Genomic DNA, 17362 nt, shown 5'->3' with positions numbered 1-17362 from the left:
GGCCAAGCTTCACAGCAATCCCATTGTTGAGCTGCGCCACTACACACACAAAGCGACCTCAAAGAACCTTCTCATTCCTCAAGGCGCCAGATAGAGCAGTGTAGATGCTATTGCTTGCTGAGTTAGATCCCTGCTTAGTATACTGCTGCGAAAGAGCAGTGACTTCCAGGGCCTCCTGAAGATCTGGAGCATCATCCGCTTGAAATGATTCATCATTGCATAAGACAGTCTCTCCTAACTTGAGCTTGGGATCGGACTTGGAAAGGTTGGGTCGCTGTTGCCGGTTTGTGACTTGTAATTGTTAAAAAAGAGATGAAGACCTAGGTGACCGTGCCAAAGTATGAAGCTCAGGGCTATTTGCAAGCACGGAAACCTATCGGACGCCCTGCCCGGCAACATGCTGCTTAGGTGCCGTGGGTGACCGGATGCTACGGAAGGGAGCGCGCGGGGGCCTGGTCATTACTCCTAACCTGGCCTTCACATAATAGCATATCTCTTGGAAGGTTGTGTAGATGGACTGATTCCGTTAAGTATCCTTCTACCAAAGCCATCAATATAGTCATGTGCTTCCCTATTTACATTATGAATTAGGGCAACATGCTCTGTTCCCCACAGCCTAGCAAAAGAGTCCATCAGAGAAGATAATTATTGAAAGTTGCCAACACCATCACAAACATTGGGTAGACAACATTCTGTGAAGTATACACAAAGAATAAAATTAGAGTACCGCAAAAGCATCGGGGAGGGTATCGCAAACAATTAAGGTATTATCCTGCAACTACAGCGCCTGGGTGGAAGGGGAAAAGACGAATCAGTTTAGATATGCTCAACAACTCGGGCGTTCATGGCTTGCTGAAACCCATCGTTTGTCTGGGTATCAAACGGGTTGCTATAATGGCTTGGGCCTTCACCAGTCCTCTCAGCCTCGTTGAGGGAATCCTGAATCTGTGCCATGGTTTGATTTGGGGCCGGCAGGAAGATGACTTTAGAGTTGGAGGTCTTGGCCATCTGCTGCATGGTCTCCAAATAGCGGATTTGCATAGCAGGAGCAGAGGACAAGATATCGGCGGCGGCTCTCATGAGCTAACGGCAACGTGTTAGTGCCAAAGTTTCTAGATTGGAGGTAGAGAAATAGATTCAAAGACGACGTAGGAAAAAAAAGGAAAAATAAAAATAAAAATAAAAAATAAAGAAAGAAAGAAAGGGGGCGTACCTTGGCGGCCTCGACTTCTGCACGGGCAGCAATGACCTTACTCTCACCGATGCGCTTGGACTGAGCGGCCATGGACAGAGATTCCTGCAGCTCATCGCTGAAGATGAGATCCTTGATGAGCATGGATTCAACCTTAACACCCCAATCGGTGGCCACGTCGTCGATAATTTCCCGAATAGACTGGGCAATTTCCTCCCGACGCTCAATAACATCCTGCAGGACACGAGCACCAACCACCTGTCGCAGGGTAGTCTGAGTTCGTTCGATGAGGGCCTGGCGGACGTTCGCGACGCCGAAGGCGGCCTTGTGCGGAGAGACGACATGGTAATAGAGGACAGACGTCAGATGCAAGGTGACATTATCCTTGGTCATGCAAACCTGGCGCGGGACCTCAACAATTTGGATTTTGACGTCGATTGTCTTCAATTTCTCGCTGAGGACGTTGACTTTAACGAGGCCCGGATCGACGGCGCGTTCGAAACGGCCGAATTTGGTTACCAGGCCGACCTGTCCTTGGTCCACGGGCCTGAAGGGGTTGGGGCAGCACAAGCAGCACGGAATGGCACCAAGACAGCCGAGAAATTCACCAAGGCCGTGAACTGAGGGAGAACAGAGCAGGTAAGTCACGGTAGCTGGGGCGCTCTGGCGCGCGTATATGCATCAGGAACACCTACTAATTGCGGCATACCATCCGTGGCCCGCAGCGCTCTGGGTGGGATGGTTCAAGATCTGAGCGTAGCTTGGCTGGAGATCCTCGAGACGAGCGGGCTGGACAGTGATGATTTCACCCCCAGCGCTGCCGGGTTGGGCGCCAGCCTTGAGCGCGGCATGCGAAGGCTCCTGACTCGCAGCTGGAGCTTTACTGTTGCTCTGGGGGCCGAAATTTGTATTTTCCATATCCATATCGACAGTGCAACGCGACTTTAAATTATTATTTAATGAATAATGTGAAATGGGGGTAAATAATTTGGATTGCTGTTGGTCGAAGAAGATGAAGGGAACGAACAAAGGGCTAACAAGCGAAATTGGATATACAAAAAATAGAGGGTTCGGGGTCGGAACCTTGCTATGGACCCAAGAAACGCGTATCCGGTTGAATACGTGGGCAGAAAGAGCGGGATACTCGTAAAATATATGCGCAGAAAGCTGCGACAAAATCGAGCTTGACAAACAACCACCGACCGCGTGAAGCCTTAAAAGGGTTGGGAGAGGGGGTTCTGGGGAAGCGAAACTGTCAGCCATGCCAGTTCTCCACAGCCGCTTGGCTCTTCCGCCGCCTTGTGAAACGAACCATCTCGCTTCCTGGCTGCTCTCCCGTCTCTATCCGTCTCGCTGCTCTCAAAATCCCTGGTTTACTTGAACTTACTTCTACTCTACGACCAGCTCATTATTATTCTTGCGTCGCCGGTTTGAACTGCTCGTCATGTCTTGTGAGAGAGATCGCTCACTGGCCCCCTCAACGAATCCTCCCAGCAGGATGCCTTGACTCCGCACATCTCCTTCACAAAGTGGCTGTGCTTCGTCGAAGCGCCTAACCCCCGGGCCATAACACCTGCTATCTGGACCCTTACTCGTCAACTTTGGGAGAAGAAGCATCGAATATTCGAAAAGTCATAAGACTGCCTTGCACCGCCCCTCCGCCATTGCCGATTTTCGGAAACTTTGTTCCAAGGCTAAAAGGGAGGATGACGGCTCACGATCGTGTTGAAGAGAATTTGGAGAGCTCGCGCTGTATAGCCCGATGCATCGCATCAAAGCACTGGGAACAGGATTTCCGAATAATCGGTGGACCTTGGACTTCGGCGGCCGGGCTTGACCCATTTCAATCTACCCAGCTAAATAGAAGCATGGAGGGGAATTTATCGGGCTCCGATGATGAGAAACTTCTTGGGGCCTCCCTCCATGTCTGTCTATCAAATTACACCACGCCACCTGGAACGAAGCTTTTGAATGTCGAGGCTTGTTGTTGTGGTCTCGTGCATCCTATCGAAGTATAATAATTGCGCCTTGCTTATCTTCCTTGCTGACATCTACAGGTGGATATCCTTGATAGCCTTGCGCCGCAGCATGGCAATGATTCCATCTCCCTTTGCTTCGTGTGAAGCGAAGTTGAGGACCTTGGGTTCGGATTACGGTGTTCATGGAGAGTAACCGGCGGCGAAGGAAGGAAGCCCTTTATGCGATGCTCTCATGTTTCACCGTATCATCATCCAAGGCTAACACGATGCTTTGTCATATGATTTCTAACCCGTACCTAGTCCCGGATGGAACCGAGAGAAAGGCCCATTGGTCTCATATACCTTTCCTGGAACAACAGGTTAAAAAGCCATGGATGAACCGTGGCAAAAGTCTGTCTCAGATTCTATTTTTGGACATCTGGTCTTTTCCCTTGAAGCTCGGTATAAGTTGCGCTTGTGTGCAGCTCATGATAGCAAATATGTATAACTATATTTTGAATGCGTCGCTTAAGCTGGTGGAAAGGTGACCTTTTTTTTTCCCCTCACATTATCGTTTAACTGACAGCTCCCCATTGCTCTGGGGAATCGGCCTACGGGCCCTCCCTTTTGTTCCCATTTCGCCGTGATTAACTCGCAGGTATCAAGCCAGGTACGGAGCATACAAGGTAGCTACCGTATTTGCTCTTTTACCTAGGTACAAGCTCAATGCCCGTCAAACAAGTTAGGGAACCTTCTGTGACCCAAACGTTTCTGCATCATGCAAAACCCAGCTCTCAATTGCAATGCTTACGCCTAGTCTGGTAGATTTTCCGGGATATGAAAATGTACTAAGGAAAGGCCCATTACTGATAAGGTGCAGGGAAGGAATTTTTTTTTACGTTTTGCCCTGTGCAGGTTGTCCCGCGGCTTTTTCTTGTTGTTGTATTGACTACTCCGTACTCTGTACACAACATGCATACTCTCCGTCCTCCTCTCTGTGTAACCTGTAATTAAATGCACCTGCAGCTGGGATAAGAAAGGAATGACACATTGTTATTGTTTACTCTGTTCTCTGTACAGTGTATTCTTTTGATTTTACTCCATATATGTACTTATACTTTGCTGTCAATTTTTAATTTATTTTTTTTGCTTCCCTTTTGTTGCTTTCTCTCTCTCCTAAATCATCAAGCTGTGCGATTTTAGGGCCAAGAGTTGATGATTAGAGCTTTTTTGATTCCGTGCTTTGGCGTGTGGGCTTACTGCCCGGACGCCATGAGATCATCAGCCCCACTATCACATGCTGACTCGAAGTGATATCAACATTTATCTATTTTAAAAAATTTTTTTTTTTTTTCCACAAGAGCAAAATGATTGTAATGGCTGTGGAGTTTAGAAACAGGGACAATTGAACGAAATGAATTAGAATTGGATACCAATTTAAGCCGCCCAGGGGAGTTGTATAGTACATACATACTGATAGGGAGAGGCGGGAAAGGGGTTCTCGACTAGAAAGGGCGATAACTGTTGAAAGATGAAAGAAGAACGAATGGATTGAAGATGGGATGATATGTTTCGATGACTTTTTTTTTCTTGCACTCCAAAAAAAGAAAAAAGAAAGAAAAAGAAAAAAAGAAAAAAAAGGAACCCAGCCCAGATAACTAACCGGAGACAAGAAGCGATTGCAAAACTCAAGCCAGCTAAAAAAGAAAAAAGAAAAAAAGGAATACAAACCAGATCCCAGTACACTCAGATTTTGCAATCTAGACCATGAAGTTCTAAATAAATCCAACCCAGACAGCGAGGACGACGAGGTACAAAACCAGAATGTAGATATGTGAAGACGCCATGGTCAATCAACTTTTGGCAGGCTTGGCCTTCTCGCCGTTTCGACGAGGCTTTCCGTTCTTCGCGGCCTCGTTGGTTTTCGCTTCAGGGATCAGGTATCCCCGAAGCCACAGGCAGGAATCCGCGGTGAGCCTTAGGCCAGTTGAAACAGCAGCTTTGCTGCGCGAGAAGGAACCGTCTCCGACCGCATTTCGCTCAGACGAATAGGTCTCGAGAACGTAGCCCTTCCCGTCCTCCGCAAGGCGGAAAGGGGCAGAGACGTATCCTCTGATGGTCTCTTTGATATTCTCCGAGGCGTGGATGACGGCGGGGATGGTGCTGTCCATGCGGTTGAGGCCCTCATTTCCGAGCTCGTCGGCTTTGGAGACGTACGGGGCTACGTAGCCGTACGGTTTGGCGAGGTAGGGGAGGAAAGGTTTGGCGAACTGGGAGTAGCCTTGGTCGGCGAGCTCGAGCGATTTCTGGCCGTAGGGATTGGCCTTTATGTTCTCGAGGGATCCGGAGACGAAGGGATATGAGGCGAGGTGCTGGAGACGGGAGTCAGTAAGAATGCTTTTTCGGGCCTTATGGGGTGGGATGGGATTCACGTACGTTGATGAATTGGGATTGAGGGTGATCTCCGTTGACAACTGGCTCGCCCATGACGTCTTTTTCTGCGTGTGGCATGGGATGAAAAAGGTAGAGAATGAGTGTATGGATTGATTTACACCAGCACAAGATAGGTTCGACTGGATCGAGGTTGTCAGGAAGCAGACTGGAGAGGCGATGATGATTTCGGACAGGAAGAGTCTCTTTGTCTGCTCTAGCACGGGGTGATCAGAGTACAGATCGACGGATTGAGCACGAGGGATGGACGATGAAAGGGAGCAGGAGAGCGGATGGGAACAGGGACTACATATATAGGACGAGCTTATCTACGAAACAGGGCGGCGGCGAAAAAGGTTGTCGGGAGAGGCAGGCTAGGTTCGGCAGCTCTCGCCTAGCAGCAGCAAGGTCGGGATGTATCCATGATATCGGGAGCGATGGGCGTGTAATTGGAAAGCTTCCACACCCCCCCCTTCTCCGCTCGCTGCAACTCTGTGGACAATCCAGAGCCCTGCTTTTGCTGCTGCTTCGAGACCGTGGGAGTGCTCTGAGAGCGAATCATGGCGACGGGACGAGCAACGATCCTTGGCGATCCCCTGGGCCTGGCCACTGAGAGCGTGCGGTTGCTGGCATGTGAAAGTCACTGGGTTGACTAGGTACATGCGGCTCGTTGGGAGAGCGAAAACTCTCGACCGCGTTATCGAGCTGGATGATGCAATCCATGCATATGCCAGCGAGCATACGATGCCACTGGGCAGCGGCTGGCTCTGGGCCGCCGATTGCTCAAGACCTTTGCGTGCTGACTCGCTCAAGCCATCCATCCACGCTGATTCATTTCCCGCCCTCTTTCAGGAAAAGCTTGGGAGGCTCAACGCCAAGCGGGACGGCCTGGCATGTGAATGTGGATGATGTAAGCGGGACTTGGACATATGGCGCAAAACCCTGTGGCTCGAGCTCTGGCCACCTGCACGCACCGCCCGGCTTAATTTGTCATTTGGCGTGGCCACAGCTCTCTCTCTCTCTCTCTTTTGCTATGCAGTGTGTTGGATGTGCGTTAACTCCTACGCCCCCTGCTTCCCTGACAGGGCAACGGAGGCCGTTCTATCAAGTTTCCCATCGCTTCTCTGGTTACCCAAAACGAGTTTGCTTCGTGTCCGGGGCCACGTTATCGGGATTGGAAGATACACTCGGAAAGATTGGCAGGATACCCATGCCAGTCATGGGGTACGGATGTACCTGGAAGATACTACTCTTACCGCTGTCTGCTGAAGATACCTGCGTATAATATCTTGCGGGGATGGACAGCTATGGCTCTATTACACCATCTTTGCATATTCCGCTATCTCCTATCTCAATCTATCTCAATCTAGTGGATTATGAACCGGAGTATAGAGCTGCCCCGGCTTAAGCCTGTTTGACTTTCCGAATTGACAGTTGAAAGGATTATGTGTTACTGGATCCCCAGGGTAGATATGTATCCAACGCTTTCCACTTTTTATCAGAGAGTCAGAGAGAGAGAGAGTGTGTGTGTGTGCTCTTTTGCTAGAGAAGGCCCTTTTCGAAGTTACCAGGTGATGCGAAACCGCAGAAGCAAGAGGGATATGATTTTAGACCCCTTGGCGATTGCCTCATATGGTTCAACTGCCACCCAGCAGGGCCGTCGGTGTTCCGCCATTTCTCGTCCTGCCGTGGAATCTAATGTGGAATTCCGGGGATTATTAATGTATCCCACTGGTCTATAAACAGCAGTTTTCACCGATCTGCCAAATACTCTTCCAACGCTTCTTCCTTGCCGATATTCCACTGCCCGTAGCTTCGAGCAAAATTTGAGTTTGGAGAAAAGCCTGGAGAAAAGGAGAGGTGGAGGAGGGTATGCCATGGTAGTCGTTGCCGTTCGCTCTAGAGCTTCTTGGGGGCGTTGGAGACAATTGGACAAACCACTTCATTACGTGTAGACAGGCGATTTGACCCTGTCAATTTTCAGCTTTCCCTCCTGTCTACTTTCATCATTGGCCGTTCTTGAGACAGATAGCGTTGCTCTCATTAACTCCTGAAATAACAGTTCGGGTTGCAAAAGCGGAGGAATGGGCCAGAAGCCGTGATCCCTGGTGGAATATAGTTGATTCTAGCGAGTAGCAAAGCCCTCCAGGAATACGACCGTTGATGGGCCAATGGGTGCCATGGCCACACTCGTTGTTCGAAGAGCGGAACATGGTGTCGGGGATGTCGTTTGGGCGGGGGGGTTAAAATAGCCACCTACCTTGCACTTATTATTCAAATGTGCTCCAACGTACGTGCATCCTCAGGGTACACACTGTGCCAACGACGAACCACGCACCTATCAGGCTTCTGGCTTCCCATTTTGAATCCATATTGCATTGTGGTCCTCTTGGGCTAGACCGGGACTCGGAACCGCCTGTTGCGATGGAAGTGGGCGAAGATGCTAGGTTATCCGAGCTTGGACGGCGTCCTGACTTACTCTGCTTGACCTGCAGAGGATGCGATTTAAGTGTCGATCAAACGTTGTTGTGATTTTGACTAAGGGTCCTCCGTCCTGCGTGCCTTGTATGCACATGCATTACATGTGCATGTATGGTATCCGCTAATGACGATGTTCGCTATCGTGTAATCCGCGATGGAAGGAATCAACAAGGGGTGGATGACGGTGACAAAGTATAGCTGGCCTTCCGCGCAAGAGAAGGCTGAGATTGCGATTAATTGCATGATTGCTCATCAGTCTCTGAAGCAGCTGAAGAGATAGGTTGTATCAAGCATCAATCGCGTGCAAGGATGGCTCGATAAGCAAATCGGATAACTACTACGAGAAATAGGATCGCTACACGTATTTTGGTATCTACATGGCTTCTTTTCTGGCTGACACTATCTCCGTCCTCACATCGTTGCTTGCTATCTATCCATTCACGTGTAGCAAGAGAATTCATGTGATAATGTGGTGATCCGCACTGGTCCCCACCCCGTTGCGTCTAATGGGTTGCTTGTGGACTATCAACCCTGGATATCAGGCCGATTGATAAGGGTAATATGTTGCTAAATTGGAAGAAAGTTGGAATCCGTAATGCAAAAGTTACTTCAGAAATGCGAGAAGTGGGCCGCTGGCGGGCTTCTTTTTGTCTAATTTTGGTAGTATTCGGTATCATACGGGAACCGGGTGCTAATTTGGGGGAATGAGCTGTGCATGTCGTGATAGTGAGCTTTGATGATGCATCAACGGAAGCGAAGGACCGATTTAACGAGGTTTGCGACCAGTTGGCCTGATGAACTTAGCTGATAAGGGGAGTTCAATGGATACTTATTGATATCCAATCTCCACGGGGATTGAGGATAGCTGTTGTCCAAAGAATACATACAACCGGGAACTGTCAACATGGCGATTCCATTTTGTGACAGGTAACCGGAATCCTTTTTTTGAGTCCTAATCCCAGCGCTTCATCCCTCGAAAAGTGGTGCACAAATTGGATTTTGTGTAAGTTCATCAAGCCATTGCCTGATATGCATGGATTCCATTTTGTTTTACTCCCTCTTCGCTATGGCGTATCTATGCATAAAAGACGCAAAGGTTTCATAGCAACCAGAACCATCCCATTAGAAAATGAAACGAGAAAACGCATTTAGAATCCTACCAGAGTTGTCAGTGAACCGGGCGATTAAAATCTGCGGGGTCCCAATGCCAGAAGACATGAGGAGCCAAACAGATGGGAAGATAAGACGTACGCAAAGGAGTAAAGAACCATCTGTTCTTGCCGCTTGTGTAGCGGTCCTCCAGAGCCTTCTTCACTGTCTTCTTAGCCTCTTCCCGTTGTGACACCTCCTTGAATGTATCGTTTGTGACGACACCCTTCAATCCCTCCAATTCAAGTGTGTAGCGGGTGGGCATCAGGTGGTTGTAGTTGACGGTCTTGATGAATGGCTTGACCTTGCTGCGCTTGGCGACCTTTTTGGCACCCATTCTCTTGGTGACCTTGGATGGGTAGCGCTCAATACCGGCAACGAGGGCATATGGGAAAGGGTGGGCTTTGGAACCGGCGTCGTATGGCTGGATGATCACGACCTGGAAAAGGTGCGCAAAAAGTGCATATCGTCAGCTTCGATGTTGTCCCTTTTTGTGGTTTTTGCTCTCCTCCCTCTTTCCCGCCCATTCTCCAAATCCAAAGAGTTCCAAATCTGTATATCGCTCTGGCTAATTTCTTCGATTCTTTGATTTCTAACTTCTTCCCTAATTGACGCCGCGCTCGGGACAAAAACAACAAATTCCTCGTTGGCAAATTCAATGCGATGAAAAATCGTATCGTACCTTCTTTCCGGCATATCGCCCTCTGGTGATGATGGCCACACGGCCAACCTTCATGACTAGAATGCGCCTCAAGTCAGCATCGCCCGAGGACACAGTCCAAGCCTATGGCGGAGGGGATAAAAATCAACGTACACTTCATTTTTCAAAAGGTCCGACCGGCAAGCTCTGGATGGCGTTTGGTTGAGAGAGCGTGAACTTGTCGACTTTTCCGCACGCCTGTTGAGGGTCGACCACTGACAAAATTCGAGGTGAACGACAGTGTGAGATTTGGGGCGGTTTGGTTGTGTGCCGACTGCTGATTGGCCCGCTTATCGAGAACCACGCCTAGCCTTATTAGGATAGTTTCTCCATCAGGACTAGCGCCGCCTGCCCTGGCCAGCCACTCAACAAGCCCATCGCTCTGGCAACTGAGGAAAAGCGCCGCCGTATCCCTGTTTGTTTACCTGCGACGCCCAATGACGGCTTGTTGCCATGCAGTTGGCAGTTGCCATGTCAGTCGCAGCTGCCCAAAAAAGCTCTGGGCGAGTCGCAGGCGTTGTTCTCCTGGCCAGCGGCTTTTGCGTCCTGCGGCGATTGTGTTTTGCGCCTGTGTGATTGTTTACTGCATGGTCCACCCTTTGTTACTTCCTTCCTTCCGCTTCCTGCCCATAACTAGCTCTTCTCGGCTGCATACATCAACCTCCATCCTCCATCCTCCATCCTCTGCCATCGCTACTCTCTTGCCATGATAGCTGCGTGATCATAATCGCTGGCGTTATTTGGTTTTTTATGTTCTTGTTTTTAATGATTAACGAAGTCCTTTGAGTAATTGTACATTTGCGACGTTTTTTGCCCTTTTTCATCTACACAGTTTAGCAATGGCCTCCAACGAACGAGAGGGCTATTCAGACCGCGAGCTGGTGCTCAAAGGTCATCATCATCGTCACCACCACTCGATCTCCGAAACAGGCCGTCCCCATATCCCAATGTATGTGAAGTTCGATTCTTATCTACCTCGTAGCTTTTCTTGCTCTATAGTAGCGGGATCAATTGAGACTGATGGGCAAACTGCAGGTGGGATAGCGCCGACCCCGATAGAGCGCCTCCGCCGTTGCCATTGAATCCAGGCTCTGGCAGCCCCAAAACAAGAGCAAATGCTTCCGCGACTATACAGGCTGCTGCTGCTGCACTTGTAGAGAAAAGCTATGACAACACTCCAAGTGCATACACGGTCAATCCAATGCCGCTTAAGCCTTCTCCAGAAAAGTCTCTTATCAAGGGCCAATATCACAAGCGCATGCAGTCATTCCAAAATGCAACGACAAATAGCCGAGAATTTGCTTCTTACCTCGAAAGGAGATCACCAGAGAAGGCGCATCGTGCCAGTGTTTATGAGCCGGAAAATAGAACTCCAGAGAAGAAACAAACTCGATCAAGCAATTCCACTCCATCCGGGCGTGAATCTCCAACTCATCGACCGTCGAGCCGATACTTGTCGAAGCCCATTCTCGGAGAAAACACTCCCCCTTCTGCTACCATGCTTGCGCTGCAAAATATGCAAGTGCCTATCGACATTGATCTGCCCCAGTCGGCTCTCACCACCAGCGCAAATACCCCTTCGAAGCAGCAGCCTCAGAGTATTGAAGCTCTCTCTGCGCAAATCATCAGCTTGACCAGCATTGCGACCTCTTTGCAGCAGGAAATGGCCCAGTTAAGTCGCCGAAGCAAGGATAACGCTACCGACCTTGTCAGCCTGAAGGCTGCAACGAACGCACGGGACGAGGATATTCGAAAGAGCCTGAAGGAGTTGGCCTCAAATCTGTCCTCGAAAATCTTTGAAGCAGAAAACAATTCTCGGTCATCCGTACATCCTAATACAAGCTCTTACATGATCGACAATAGAGACTCGTCTCCAAGCTCGAGAAAGAGTTATTCCCTACCGCGCATGCCTAGTCCAAGTAGCTTTGCTGCGGCTATGGAAAGGGAGCTGACAGGATCACCAGCCATTTCCACGGACGGATCTGCAAGTATTGCGCTCCTCGAAAAGGTTTTAAGAGAAATGGCGACGAAAGAAGGGCAAGAACAGCTCTTACAACTCGTCGAGGGCATGAAGTCTAACTCAGGAGATAAAAACACCGATGGCCCAATGCTCAAAATGCTGGAAGAGATCCTTAACGTGGTCAAGGAGAGCTCAAATAGCCGCGCCCTTGTAAAGTCGAGAGCGCTGGGTGATAACACTGGGATTGACGCGTCAATGGAAGGATCCGATCAGTTGGCGAATGTGGTAGATAGAGATGGCTCGCCTATGCCATCCAACGCTATAACGGAGGATGTCCTTAGCATCCTCAAGCGAGTGAAAGCCAGCGTGAGTGAAGGCGGAGGGATAACAAATGAGGTCAAAGCACTTGTTCGCGAACTCCGTGGAGAGGTTCTAGGAATGGGTAGGGAAATCGCTCGAAAGCTCGAGGAAGCTGAAGCACGACGAGGTTCGGACGAAAATAAACCTATCCCTCCAAGCCAAGAAGAAATTCAACAAATCGTTGAGGGCGGACTAGTTGAATTACGACAGCAAATGGAACGATTGATTCACGAAAGCCAGAGTCAAGCAGCGCCGCCCCCAGTGCGCTGCAATCTGGACAGCGAAGAGATCTATTTGACATTGCAGAAGGCTCTGGAAGAAAGTCCCCTAGCTAATCAGCCCCCTCCGCAACCGGCAAAGCCTGGAATTGAGAGGGAAGAAATCCTTGAAGCCGTGCGAGAAGCATGGGAAACTTACAAGCCGGAAATTGAACTTCAAAATTTTGGCCTTGAACGAGAAGAAATTCTGGAGTGTTTGGCAGAAGGGCTGAAGGAATATCAACCGAAGAAGGATGACATCGAGCCAGGAGCAACCTACGAGCAAGTTGTTGACGCGATCACTCAAGGACTACAAAGCTTCAATCCCCCACGTGTTGAACCAGACGTCTCCTCAATTCGGGATGATCTCGTAAACGCAGTGCGCGAATGCTTGGAGAGCTTTGAGTGGCCAATTCCTCCGGCAGTTTTCGAAAGAGAAGCTCTATCTCGTGATGATGTCTTGAGCGCTGTTAGGGAAGGATTCGAAAACCACGAGCCAGCGCCTAAGGAGCCGGAAATCAAAAGTGAAGAAGTTTTCGAGGCTGTTCGAGCTGGCTTTCAAGACGCCTCCAACTCTCTCAGTGACACCTTCGGCGGTCAAGTAATGGATCATTTCCATGAAGTTGTTGCTGAGATCAAAGATGAATTCAAGGAATACTCTGCTGCCAACGGCAGAGATACGGAGCAGGTCCTTGATGCCATCAAGGGTGGCCTTGAAGTCTTGCGAGGAGAAGTCGAGTCTTACGTCGACCGGGCAGCCGACGTGACCGGCAAAGACGAGATAATCGACACCGTAAAAGAGGGGTTTAGGCTTCTACAGGCAGACATTGAGAAAACGATTTCGGAATCTTCCCAGAACCGGCCTACCGACACCGTCGAACTCTTAGATGCAATGGAAAAGGAGTTCGAGCATCTACGCCAGACACTGAGCAACCTCCTTATTCGGAGCAATATCTCGAGTGAGAAGGACGAGATTCTCGATGCGATCCGAGACATCACAGAAAATGATCAATTCAAGAAAAACAATTCTGAGGTGTCGGATATGATCAAGGAGGAGTTTACGCAACTCCGCGAGACCTTGAGCATGGCCATTGTGAAGTCGAATCCGACAACAGAGAAAGATGAGATTATATCGGCCTTCAAGGAAAGTTTCGAGATACTTCTTGATGAGTATAATCGCAAGAAAGATAGCGAGAGCGTGCTGTCAAACACCAGCGAACTTCTTGACGCGTTCCATGATGGTGTTGATGTCCTACGGTCCGATATGGACAAGATTTTAAACAAAGCTCCGGACATGAGTGTTAACGACGAACTGCTGAATATACTCAGAGATGGGCTTGCTAGCGTCAAAACCGAGATTGAGCAGCTTCGGGATTTCCAAAAAGAGGCAGACGAGACGAATGTAGCCCGCGGTAAAGAATTGATGCTGGCAAGCGAGTCGTCTATTGGCGCCGACATCGAGAGCTTAAAGGTTCTAGTTACTCAGCTGCAAATCAAGGTCGAGTCAATTGAACCAGTACCCGAAATTCCAGAGATTGATCCAAACATCACAAAGAAGGAAGATTTAGTGGAAATGGTAGATGCAATCAAGGAAATTCAAAGCTTGGTTTCTGAGCTGAGCTCTCGCGAGAACCCGTTGGAGGGGGCAGCAATGAAAGAAGATGTTGAAGCTGTTGGGTTGCTGGTTGACAGCATAAAAGCGCGGCTCGACGAGTTATCAACTTCGACTAATGCCAGTTTTGTCACTGCTGAGCGGGTTGAAGGGCTTGAAGTTTTGACAAAGGAATTGAAGGACCTGATAACTGGCTTTGTCGCTCATGTGGAGACAGAAGGGCCGACGAAAAATGAAGTTGCGAATCTGGAGACGGTGCTCAAGGACGTGTGGGCAGCCGTTGAGGACCTTAAGGCTGCCGCATCTAAGGACCTAGAGGAAGACCCAGAAAAAATCGTCAAAGAAGACTTCCGGAATGTGGAAACTTTAATCTTCGAAATCAAATCCCAACTCGATGAGTTTGTTCTCCCCGATGTTCAGATGATGCCAACCAAGGATGACCTTGGCCTTCTCACAACCTTGGTTAATGAGTTCAAGGAGAAAATGGAGGTTGAGACCGAACTTACAGCACAAGCTTTCGAGGCTCGCAAAATAGAACATGGTGGCCTTGCGGAAAAGATCGAAGATGCCAAAGCTTTGATAAGTGGACTTCGGGACGAAATCAAGGAGAAGCTTTCAGAAAGTGATGAAAGCCTCAATGACCTTAAAACCATGGTTTTGAGTTTCAATGATGCGGCAGAGAATCTGGCAAAAGCGGAGACCATTAAAGAGCTGTCTGATCTTGTAAATCGCGAATTTGAGCGTTCTCATGGTGATCGCGAGGCTGCAAAGATGGAGACAGAGGAAAAGCATTCCGAGTTATTGTCTAGGCAGGAAGAAGGTCGAGACGCTATTCTGTCAGATCTAGGAGCAAGAATTGATGAGAAATTCAACGAGGTCATTGCGAAGTACGAAGACGCTCAAAGTGCTCTGGAGTCTAAGTTTGTGGCCGTCGAAGAGAGAGATGTGCAGTCTTTCGAGACCTTGACTAGCACCAGGAGCCTTGCAGAGGATATCAAGATGGTTATCGGCGGTATGGGTGATTCACTCTCTGAAGCTTGCGACAGAATGAGCGACGACGCAAAAACGTTCTTTGAACGGGTCGATCAGTCGTTTCTGAAAGTTGATGAGATGCATACCGATGTCAAGATGCAGCACGAGGATCTGAAAGGCCAATTCGAGAAGGCTGTCGCTGCGACAGACCGGTTAGAACGTCACCTCGCGGATTCGCATCCCGAAATCCTCAACTCCGTTAAAGATATATTAGCAATAGTCGGTCAACATTATGAACACTCGCGAAGGATGACAGAAGAACTCAAGACCGATCTATCTGCGATTCCACAGGCGATCCCACCACTTTTCCATCAGCTAGCGCTACCAGCTCCCGAGGAACCCAAGGAGGAACTAGAGAAGTACGATGATTCCAAAGTTCACGAGAAGCTCGACACTCTTCTTAGCAAGGAGCTACCAGAGTACGAGAAGTATGATGATTCCCAACTGCAAGAAAAGCTGGATGCGCTGCTGCTTAAGGAAATCCCAGTGCCGGAGAAGTATGATGACTCCCAGGTGCAAGAAAAGCTGGATGCGCTGCTGCTTAAGGAGGTCCCTGAGCCGGAGAAGTATGATGATTCCCAACTGCAAGAAAAGCTGGATGCGCTGCTGCTTAAGGAAGTCCCAGTGCCGGAGAAGTATGATGACTCTCAAGTGCAGGAAAAGCTCGACACTCTCCTTCTCAAAGAGGCTCCAGAACCGGAGAAGTATGACGATTCTCAGGTATTGGAAAAGTTGGACGCTATCCTTCTAAAAGAAGCTCCTGAGCCAGAAAAATATGACGATTCTCAAGTACATGAGAAGCTTGATACCATACTGAAAGAAACGAGCGCAACAACTGAATCTATGGCCCGGATAGACAAACTTGATGAGATCCACGAACAACTCACAAGCATGGCAAGGGAGGTTAGTGAACTAATGGCTACGCAGACCAAAATTGTCACAGAGGAGCGTAGTAATAAGGAGAAAGAGGCCATGGAGACAGCCATTGCTTTAGAGAAGAGGTTAGCGCAGAAGGAGAAAGTTGAGGCAGAAATTGTTTCCCTGAACGAAGAAAAGCAAAGCCTCTTGGAATCAGTTCGGTCACTGAAGGAGGAGAACGATGATCTTTCGAAGTATCAGGTCAAATTGGCCAAAGAAGTGGCAGGGTTGGAGACAGCATTACGGATCCGACGCGAAGAAGTACAACTCATGGAGAGTCGTGCGGAAGATCTTGAACGGCGGATTGTAGAAGGGGTTCTGGATCATGCCCGCAGCCAGCTTCTTGGTCGGCCCTCTTCCATGGATGGTACAAACTTGAAGCGTGTCCCAAGTTCTGCGAGTACAGCGACCCGGAAAAGCGTTGCCAGCAACGTCAAAGACGGTGTTCTCAGTAGTGGGGTTAATTTAGCCTTGAAGAGACGAAAGGCGAACGCAGCGTCTACGCTCTCCTCCAATTCAGGTAACGGACGACGGATCCTGAGCCTTAGCCATGTCACAGGCAACCGTGGAACTAAGGACCGACAGTTGCTGCCTCAATCCAATAGTGGTGGGTTGGCTAATTTGAAAAGAAGTCACTCAGTCAAGTCAACATTTCCTTTTCGAAAGGCATCGTGGGACACTCGAAGTTCGATTGCCAACAAGGAAAACGAGGTAGTCAAGGAAGAGGATGAGACTTGCGCTGGCGATGTCAGCGACGCTGAAACGGAGCGTAGAACAAGTTATGGCGACAGCCTCTCGTATGTCGCCGGCAGTACCGTGTCCACGGACCGAAGGACAAGTTGCAGTTCAACCAACGCCTTGGTTTCCGCTGAGCATGGGACTTTGGTCGAAGGAAGCGTGGACAACGACAGCCATACCGAAGAGGAAGCCGTCGGCGGGGAGGATGGTGAGGAGCGAAGCCCGATTCCATCCGAGTTTGGGGATGAACACGATATAGATGGGGGTAGTGACTTGGACAGGGGCGATCTGGTGGTGTACAACCAACCCAGTGACAGTGGGATTGGTGCTGATATGCCTTCGTCTGCGAGCGAGAAGGGATTCAATTTTGCACAGGAATCCGTCCTAACATAGTGCCGCGGTGCTCAACGACAAGGTTGATTTATTTTAATGATTATGATAGTGTTCTTTCGGTCACAATGGCTTTCCTTTGTTGATTATGTTTCGTTCTCTTGACAGCAGATTTCCTTTTTGTTTGCCTTTTTGTTCATGGGATCAGACCAGCAGGCATCAGCGGCGATGTTTGAGCGATCTGT

At 49.2% G+C, this 17362-nt stretch overlaps 4 protein-coding genes across 4 annotated transcripts; 1 reads left to right on the top strand and 3 right to left on the bottom strand.

The window, feature by feature from the left end:
- Window positions 1-515: 515 nt before the first annotated feature.
- Window positions 516-2709, bottom strand: D8B26_003058 (uncharacterized protein). The gene is made up of 3 exons (XM_003068652.2): window positions 1888-2709; window positions 1214-1812; window positions 516-1083 (listed from the first exon to the last, which is right to left on the bottom strand). The coding sequence occupies exons 1-3, from the start codon at window positions 2453-2455 to the stop codon at window positions 817-819; spliced, it is 1434 nt and encodes a 477-aa protein (XP_003068698.2). The 5' UTR covers window positions 2456-2709; the 3' UTR covers window positions 516-816.
- Window positions 2710-4532: 1823 nt separating this feature from the next.
- Window positions 4533-5858, bottom strand: D8B26_003057 (uncharacterized protein). Its single transcript, XM_003068653.2, has 2 exons — window positions 5587-5858; window positions 4533-5522 (listed from the first exon to the last, which is right to left on the bottom strand). Exons 1-2 carry the CDS (start codon window positions 5659-5661, stop codon window positions 5004-5006), a joined length of 594 nt encoding a protein of 197 aa, XP_003068699.1. The 5' UTR covers window positions 5662-5858; the 3' UTR covers window positions 4533-5003.
- Window positions 5859-8814: 2956 nt separating this feature from the next.
- On the bottom strand, window positions 8815-10148 carry RPL27B (60S ribosomal protein eL27). The gene is made up of 4 exons (XM_003068654.2): window positions 10025-10148; window positions 9893-9948; window positions 9313-9649; window positions 8815-9217 (listed from the first exon to the last, which is right to left on the bottom strand). Exons 1-4 carry the CDS (start codon window positions 10029-10031, stop codon window positions 9210-9212), a joined length of 408 nt encoding a protein of 135 aa, XP_003068700.1. The 5' UTR covers window positions 10032-10148; the 3' UTR covers window positions 8815-9209.
- A 963-nt stretch (window positions 10149-11111) lies between these two features.
- Window positions 11112-17180, top strand: D8B26_003055 (uncharacterized protein; the record flags this gene model as incomplete). Its single annotated transcript, XM_003068655.2, has 1 exon — window positions 11112-17180. One exon carries the CDS (start codon window positions 11112-11114, stop codon window positions 17178-17180), a length of 6069 nt encoding a protein of 2022 aa, XP_003068701.2.
- Between the last annotated feature and the right edge of the window lie 182 nt (window positions 17181-17362).

This window comes from Coccidioides posadasii, chromosome 2 (assembly GCF_018416015.2).
Source record: "Coccidioides posadasii str. Silveira chromosome 2, complete sequence".
In the NCBI taxonomy this organism is placed as follows: Eukaryota; Fungi; Ascomycota; class Eurotiomycetes; order Onygenales; family Onygenaceae; genus Coccidioides; species Coccidioides posadasii.
This window is presented reverse-complemented; position numbering and strand designations above follow the sequence as displayed.

Coding starts and splice junctions, on each gene's coding strand:
- D8B26_003058 (XM_003068652.2), bottom strand. CDS start 2,455: ATGGCTGACAGTTTCGCTTCCCCAGAACCCCCTCTCCCAACCCTTTTA. Junction 1,813..1,887: donor CGGATGGTATGCCGCAATTA/GTAGGTGTTCCT, acceptor GTTCTCCCTCAG/TTCACGGCCTTGGTGAATTT. Junction 1,084..1,213: donor CAGAAGTCGAGGCCGCCAAG/GTACGCCCCCTT, acceptor CGTTGCCGTTAG/CTCATGAGAGCCGCCGCCGA.
- D8B26_003057 (XM_003068653.2), bottom strand. CDS start 5,661: ATGCCACACGCAGAAAAAGACGTCATGGGCGAGCCAGTTGTCAACGGA. Junction 5,523..5,586: donor CTCAATCCCAATTCATCAAC/GTACGTGAATCC, acceptor TCCCGTCTCCAG/CACCTCGCCTCATATCCCTT.
- RPL27B (XM_003068654.2), bottom strand. Junction 9,650..9,892: donor GGCGATATGCCGGAAAGAAG/GTACGATACGAT, acceptor CACCTTTTCCAG/GTCGTGATCATCCAGCCATA.